Consider the following 8,849-nt stretch of genomic DNA (forward strand, 5'->3'; position numbering starts at 1 on the left):
GCTGCAACTAGTGATTTGAACTATTAATCACACACAAGCAACATTTTATTTTCTGCATATATTCCACAACCGGCCCAATGTTATCCTCCAAACAATGTACAAAGTGAAGGCTATGAAAACAAATATAGTGAATGTATCCATGTAGGCTATGATTTACATTGTGCAAAAAAGGAAAAGTTAACATCACTAAATTAAAAGAAAATACAAAACAAAAACAAAAGCAGATTGTTAACTTGGTAAGAGGTGCATTTACTCATCTGAACAATTATATCTATTACCAATTATAATAGTGCCTTTACAGTTACTGCCCTCACAAAAATAACTTAATTTAACAGTTAAATGTACATTTTAGTCAGAATTATTGCACGCTTTCTAATGTGCTCTGTCTGTCTGATGTGCACGCTGATGCTCATTCAATGAAGTCTGAAGTATCACAGACTCCCTCACTTTGAAGAACCTTTACAGCCCTCTACGAACAACTTGGCAATTGAATCGCCATTGGCTAGTAAATTTTTTAGTTTACTCGCCAGACTTATATATATGTATGTATATGTTTGTTTGTGAAATGGCACAGTTTTATAAATATCTGAAAGTACACTCTTAACATCAGTCAGTCAAGCATTATAATATGATAATCAATGTTATTTAATGATAGAACTTTTGTAATTAGAATTAAAACTTGATAACCATGTATGAATGCATATTAGTCATTTTAACTGAACTTCGGACTGGTGGTGGTGCTTTTTTGGTCATTCAGTGTTTCTGTAAAAAAAATAATAATAATTGGGGAAAAACTAACAAAAATACTGTTTAGATAATAATGATACGAATTCTACTAATAAGAACAATATAAAACGCACTAAGGATTAATGAGCTATTGGATTCATGAATATTAATCAGGTTGTGTGCGTTCTCTCGAACTGATTTGCTGAAATCAAAATAGGGACGATAATAGGTGAGCGCCAGCCAATGAGATTGCCGTTTGTGCATTAGTTCCGCCCACTACCGGAGGAAGCGGTAGTTCTTAAAAGCGGAAGAATTCCATAGGAACTCCGTTATTTTGACAGCAAATTACAACAAAGAATATCGTTTACATGTAGCGCGTCAATTCTCTCTCTCCCTCTCGTCGTCGTGCGCCTTCACACTAGAGTTTACAGTACATTGTGCGTCGCACATCCATTCAAATTAACTGAAAAACAGCACAGATCGCTTGGCGGAGAGTGAAACTCTGATGCGCTCAGTCAGAGAGTGTTCGGCGAGTGAAAATATATCTGAGCTAAACTTATACTTAGCCTCCAACTCACACACTGGCGAGTAAAATCTGAGAATTTATTAGCAATTGGCTAATATTAGACATCATTTAGTCGCCAGAGTGAAGATTTAGTCGCATATGCGAGTGATTTACTCGCAATGTAGAGGGTTGAAATGCTTACACTTTTCAGTCAAATCAACATACAAATGGCTTACTTACAGTTGTACCTCACATTAAACTGGGATGGGAGAAAGTATATTAACATTGAAAAAAATGACACACCTCAGCTTTAAATGTTGTAACATTTTTACAAAGCAGCGATATGCAGACTGACCTTCATCATAGCACTACGGGCAACAGCTGCGGAGCCCGGCCTCTCTGACCCGCCGCACAGCTGAGCCGGGTCGTCCATTACCGCATTCCTCTTAAACAGGATGGAGGGAGCCATGAAGGAATAGCCCTGCAGATACAAACAGCTATAAACACACTCACTAACAGAAGAGGGAACTAATGCAGAGGAAGTTTCAGGTTCACTGACAGAACTCAAACACCAAGGCCTTTTGCAATTCTGCAAATCCTTCATGCTAAGGGACTCCAGTCACATTGTTTGCGACAACTGCATCATGTGCGACCATCTAAATAAAGCCTCCGACAGCCCATGTCCCACTTACACGGCCAGACTGCAGCTGTGTGCTACATGGGCGGAGGAGTGGCTGGCTGGATGAGAGGACGGCTGGACGGAAGGATGAGGAGATGAATGGTTGAAATGCTTTTAATTGCTAAGCCAAGGTATTTGATTGCCCTGCTTTTCAAATGATCACAGTCCTCTAATGCAGCTTAATTTCAGTTTGTGAGGAGTTTGAGGGGGTGGCTGGGTTTATATGCGGCTATGCATGTGTGTGTGTGTGTGTGTGCTGTGGAGCGCTTCGTAAGTTATCATTGCTGACGTCGCTGCAATTGTACCGCCCGAGAATTACGAAGGATCAAAATTCCAGCGCACATGAAAGGCGAACGCTTAGAAAAGCCAAGATGAAGTTGGTAATCAAAGGTTGAAGGAGTAATTGAGCCAGACATGGTTGTTCTCGCAGACGCCGACCTTTTATTCCATGACAGAGCCGTTTAATGGCGGCATTGATCCGGTAGACTGAAGGATTCAGCAGGCAATCATAGACACCATCTCTTTCGCAGCCTCCCATTTCAGCTGGCATCATACTATAGGCAACGTTATGGATCAAGACGCATCAAAAATAGTCATTCACATCTGATGCTTGAATCCATCTCCATATCACCATAATTACATCTCCAAACAGCTCTCTAATCTATCTGAATACCAACATAGACAGCCGGGCTCACATTGCGCAAGTGATCATTATAAAGGCTGACTTGCCCATATCCACTTCGGTACTTCCTGCTTACTAATAATGGAGGGTTAACAGAACAATTACATTCTAAAGCAACATCAAATGTCCACTCGTGTGCAGAAATTATTTGTCATAAATGCTCAGTGTGAATCAATATTAGGCACATCACACATGGATGACATTAGTGAAAAACTGATATATTGGCCAGGAAAAGAAATCAGATGATATTTGGTAGTTTTGGGACAATTCTGCTTCAAAAACTGAACTTTTTTTGAGTGAATTTTGAGTACATTTGGATAAAATACACTACCATTCAAAATTTGGGGTAAGATTTTTGTTGAAAGAAGCTAATACTTGCATGCAGCAAGTATGCATTCATTTGATCATTGCTAAGCCAAGGTATTTGATTGCCCTGCTTTTCAAATGATCACAGTCCTCTAATGCAGCTTAATTTCAGTTTGTGAGGAGTTTGACGGGTGGCTGGGTTTATATGCTGCTATGCATGTGTGTGTGCGGTGGAGCACTTCGAAAGTTATCATTGCAGACGTCGCTGCAATTGTACCGCCCGAGAATTATGAAGGATCAAAATTCCAGCGCACATGAAAGGCGAACACTCAGAAAAGCCAAGATGAAGTTGGTAATCAAAGGTTGAAGGAGTAATTGAGCCAGACATGGTTGTTCTCACAGACGCCGACCTTTTATTCCATGACAGAGCCGTTTAATGGCGGCATTGATCCGGTAGACTGAAGGATTCAGCAGGCAATCATAGACACCATCTCTTTCGCAGCCTCCCATTTCAGCTGGCATCATACTATAGGCAACGTTATGGATCAAGACGCATCAAAAATAGTCATTCACATCTGATGCTTGAATCCATCTCCATATCACCATAATTACATCTCCAAACAGCTCTCTAATCTATCTGAATACCAACATAGACAGCCGGGCTCACATTGCGCAAGTGATCATTATAAAGGCTGACTTGCCCATATCCACTTCAGTACTTCCTGCTCACTAATAATGGAGGGTTAACTGAACAATTATATCCTAACGCAACATCAAATGTCCACTCATGTGCAGAAATTCATTCTTAGTCATAAATAAATGCTTAGTGCAAACAAATAATGCACAGGGCTAGAACGACATTAATGATGATAATAATAATAATAATACAAATAAAATATTAACAAATGTTTAAATTATCTTTTGTATCCACTTTAGTCCACTTTTCATTCACATTGATGTTTTTGGAACCCAGTCAATATGAACACTGATGAGGATTACTGTATTTTAATTACTGTTGCTGAATATTAGAATTACTGTGCAATAGTAATACAGTGGAGTCTTAAATTCCTCACTTTCACATATCCTGTTAGGCGGTCTGACGTGCAAATTACCATAAATATCCGCTATTACACAAATATTATAATACATTAAAATGAGTTTTAATTCCACTACCTGGAAGATGCGGTCACAGTTGTTTGGAAGTGCCGCTGGGGAGTATGTCGGGTCCATCTCTGTAAACTCCTCTGCAAAGTTGCTAACATCCAGTTCATCACGAATTACAGGCTTAAACGGAGCCGGAACCTTCTTAGCAGCTAGATCCTCCCAGTTCATTTTCTAAATCAACGATAGTCAAACATTTTAGATGTTGGTCCTTCAAAGCTTGAATGGATCTGAATTAACTTTAACAAGCCAAAGAAATGACGAGGGAAAAAGTTATTCTTCTCTACTAAAATTCCCTTTTTGGGGAAAAGTCAATTATTCATTTTTGCCTTGCCTGGTAAAATGGATGGCTTTTCACATTCTGGGCCCCTGAGGGCCCCGAGCCCAGCCGCTTCTTTGGGTCTTTATTTAGTAATCGCTGGATAATGTCTTTGGCCAGAGGCCCCAAGTCTTTGGGGAATGGAGGATCCTTTTTCATAATTCTCCTATTGGGCAAAGAGAGAGAATGAATAAAAAAGAAAACCAAGTGCAGCTTTAAGAAGGTAATTTAATGCTTTTTTGTCAACATGCTGATGCAATCAAACAGTCAACTCTTGATTTCAAAACAACACGGACTTCTAGAGAATTAAAAGAGAACTGGCGTTTAACCACATAGAGAATTAGGGTTGGGAACTGAGAACCAGTTATTATTCAGTTGCATTAAAAAAATAAAAATAAGAATTCAAAAAAATTAGATTTTTGAGTTTTCAGATCTGTTCAAGTCTGATTCCTGAACAAATGACTCCTATGATCCATCAAATTTCATCATGTCCGATTCAAAATGAACCCCGAAAAAAATATTCTTGTTATGTGTATGTAAGGCTCATGATACTAAAGTTGACTGATCATAACTGTTCATATGATGATGTGATACACATGATGATTTTTGTTGTATTTTAATAAATAGCATTTTATAAAAAATTATTTCAATAAAGAACTTAAAAGGTCTCAAAAAGTCTACGCAAAGATGAAAACCCTGTACTCCCTCTCATGTCGTTCCAAACCTGTATGCATTTCTTTCTTCTCCTCAACACAAAAGAAGATATTTTAAAGAATGTTGATAACCAAAGAGTTTTGGTACCCAATGACTTCCTTTCCATACAACAAAAGTCAATAGGAACTGAAACCGTACAGCTACCAACATTCTTCAAAGTATGTTCTGTTGTCTTACACAGAAGAAAGAAAGTCATACAGGTTTGGAACAACATGAGGGCTAGTAAAGGATGGCAGAATTTTCATTTTGGGTGAACAATCCTTTTACAGAATCATTAATGGAACCAGAGTTGCTAAGAGGAATAATAATCAGAACCAGAATTGTTAAATTCCTTACTCCCATCCCTACAGAGAATACAGCTCTAAGTATGTGTGTATGTGTGTGTGTGTGTGCACTGGTCTTACTCGGCAATGTCAGAATGAGAGTTCTCATCGCCATCGACTGTGAAAGGAGAGCCTCCGGTCAACAGCTCATACATCAGAACTCCCATGCTCCACCAGTCCACCGCCTACGGGAGCACAACACAAGGGTTATAGTCCCAAAAGCACATTCAAATGTATGCTGAATCATGTAAAAAAAATGAATGAATGAATCACTTTTCAAAGTCAAACTTTAAGCTGCTGTGTATAATTTAAGAAAATTACATGTGTAATTAAATAGCACTTAAAATATGGTGAATGGGCAGATGAGAGGTTCACTTTACCTTGTCATGTCCCGACTCTCCTCCTGCTACAATCTCAGGGGCCATGTATTCAATAGTGCCACAGATGGAATAAGCTCTCTCTACCTACAAGACCAAAGCACTTATTATATTGTTTGTAAAAACCTGTATCTCCCTTGCTTGCAAAGCTTTTAAGTTTCTTCTACAGTTTCAGCTTTCACAGTTGTCTTAGTAGCATTCAGAATTTATTTTCTTTCGGAATCTCTTTCTTTTCATAAATAATAATGTGAATGTGCGGTTTAGGGCTGGGTATTAACAATTACTTCATGATACACTGCACATCAAATAAAAGTCACGATTCAATGCATCATGAATCCAAAGTTGTTTACTCAACCCAAAATTTCCATTAATCTACCATATGCCAGTTATCTTATACTACCAACAGTGGCAGCATCTACACAGAATGTTCACAAACAATGGACCAATCAGCTTTGAGTTCAAGGCAAATCTTGAGGTTACTTTTGTTTAGACAAAAATCATGATTCAAACTCGTAAGCCAGAGACCAGAAACATAATGAGCTGGCTTTTCACTAATGGTCAAAAAAAAATTTAAATATATTCACTACTGTTCAAAGGTTTGGGGTTGGTAAGATTTTTGGTAACACTTTACAATAAGGTTCAATTAGTTAATGTTAGGTAATGTATTAACTAACATGAATGAATAATGAACAATACATTTATTACAGTATTTATTAATCTTTGTTAATGTTAGTTAATGAAAATACAGCTGTTCATTGTTAGTTAATGTTAATTCGCAGTGCATTAACTAATGTTAACAAGCACAACTTTTGATTTTAATAATGCATTAGTAAATGTTAAAATTAACATGAACTAAGATTATTGAATGCTGTAGAAGTATTGTTCATTCTTAGTTCATGTTAACTAAAGTAGTTAAATAATGTTAACTAATGAACCTTATTGTAGTGTTACTAGATTTTTTTTAAATGTTTTTGAAAAGAAGTCTTATGCTCAACAAATCTGCATTTATTTAGAGTAAAAACATTAATATTGTGAAATATTATTACAATTTAAACCAGTTTTCTGTTTTCATATATTTTTAAATATACTATAATACATTTCCTGTGATGGCAAAGCTGAATTTTCAGCATCATTCAGTGCCATACGATCCTTCAGAAATCATTCTAATATGCTGATTTGCTGCTTAATTGTCTTTAACTGTCCTGCACTGTAATTGCATCCATGGGACGGAGGAGGTTCAATGTGAACTACCGAAACATCAAACAGAACATCTCTGACAGGGCAGGACATGCCAGGACCTGCACGTGTGGGATATTGGGTGGTCCCCAGGAATAAACAATCATTTGTTATAGCCAAGAAAAAGATGAACTTCTCATGGACAAATGTCAAAACCCTAGACAACTAAGCAACAAGAACTCTCTCAATACAGATCTTTCAATATTTGTCTCATTCTCACACACACACACACTTATTTATTTATTTAGAAAAGTGGATCTACTATATAAAAGTAAAAAAGTGTCTGGTCATTTTTAATAAGGTACATTTTAATGTTTTATTAAAAGAAAAACACTAATTTCTAGCATACATACAAGCCATGAAAGTTTGAGGACACTAGCATTGAGTTCCAAATATCATGACAACAACAGCTGTGAAATATTAAACACTTGTTGGCCAGTCTAATCAAATAACTTGTTTTATTCCTCCCTGTAGTTCTTAAACTGGCATGTCACCCTAACACAATGTTCCCTCTAAATATTTGTTCCGGCAAAACCTATTTTTATTGGGCAAACCTATGGAGCCGATCATCTGAGCAGAAACACCCCATGCAAGAGACCGTGTTCAATGGGTCATCTTTACAAAGAAACTAAAATATTAATAACCATCTAGCAGTTTATTCAAAAGTTTTCATTATTTGTCTATTTCAGGGTGTTTGAGGGTGTTTTTACAGTAGCTAAAAAGAAACATTAATTAAATATTAATATATTTAAATACACTCTATAGTTAAAACATTTGGGTCAGTGAGATTTTATTCAGCCAGGAAGCATTTAATTGATCCAAAAAAAAAAATGACAGTAAAGACAATTATAATGTTACAAAAGATTTCCATTTCAAATAAATGCTACTCAACTTCCCATTCAATGAAAATGGAAAAAAAAAAATTTGGGAAAAACAAAAAAACAAAAAAAAAGCAAACCATTTGACAATAATAATAAGAAATGTTTGAGCATTTTTTTAAATTAATTATACATTTAAATGTACTTATATTAAAACAGAAAAACAGCTAATAATATTTCACAAAATTACAGATTTTACTGTATTTTAGTTCAAATAAATGCACCCTTGGTGAGAGACTTCTTTTAAAGAGCAGGTCATAAGGTTTTTTGAAAAATATCTCTTTTGCAGTTTATAACGTAGCTATCCTTAAATGAAAACAGTCTGCAAAGTTGTTAATCAAAAAAAGTGCATGATAAATAAAGATATTGTCTCTCAAAAGAGAGTCGATTCTGAATCGCCTTAACGAGTCGTCATATTTTCGAATCTTTTGCCTGTTACCGGTATACGTCACTGGGTAACACATTTGCATAATCCCCACCTGCCCGCGAGTCTGACCTGCCCACAAACACTTCCGCTAGTTAGTGTGTTTACATCATGTTGAGAAGACGCTGTGTTCAAGGATACCACAGAAATACAATTCGAACCTTTTGCTGTGTGCTCGTCATTTTACCAAGGACTGCTTCTCTAATCTTGCCTTTTATCTTCGTTGGCTTCTAATCTTCTTAATTTGGACTAACAAGCTCTCCGAACCACAACCTGTAAGTACGATTGATACGTTATGTGTACATTTTCAATTGAGTGCTCAAAATATAACGTTTTTTTGCTAATATGTGATGTATACCTTTATGTATAGCTTTAGGTTTTCAGGTAAAGCACGATATTACTGTCTTACTGAAGTAGTTCCGATAATTCGCTGTGAACCCACTATTTCCTAAGAATGCGTCGATTAATGTAGACTGACGTTGTTCTAATAATTACTTTGTTTAATAATAAAGAATGTAG

General features: G+C 36.6%; 1 protein-coding gene across 1 annotated transcript in view; it reads right to left on the reverse strand.

Annotated features, from left to right (window-relative positions):
- Positions 1–8,849, reverse strand: part of LOC107741860 (ribosomal protein S6 kinase alpha-5-like) — a 39,438-nt gene that overhangs the window by 21,173 nt on the left and 9,416 nt on the right. The window contains exons 6-10 of the mRNA XM_016554667.1: positions 5,796–5,879; positions 5,497–5,600; positions 4,394–4,544; positions 4,072–4,233; positions 1,587–1,712 (exon numbers count right to left, since the gene is read on the reverse strand). Of these exons, the coding sequence (XP_016410153.1) occupies positions 1,587–1,712; positions 4,072–4,233; positions 4,394–4,544; positions 5,497–5,600; positions 5,796–5,879 (627 nt within the window). The remainder of the gene's footprint in view (positions 1–1,586; positions 1,713–4,071; positions 4,234–4,393; positions 4,545–5,496; positions 5,601–5,795; positions 5,880–8,849) is intronic.

Source organism: Sinocyclocheilus rhinocerous, unplaced genomic scaffold (assembly GCF_001515625.1).
Source record: "Sinocyclocheilus rhinocerous isolate Xijiao unplaced genomic scaffold, SAMN03320098_v1.1 scaffold1157, whole genome shotgun sequence".
Classification (NCBI taxonomy): domain Eukaryota; kingdom Metazoa; phylum Chordata; class Actinopteri; order Cypriniformes; family Cyprinidae; genus Sinocyclocheilus; species Sinocyclocheilus rhinocerous.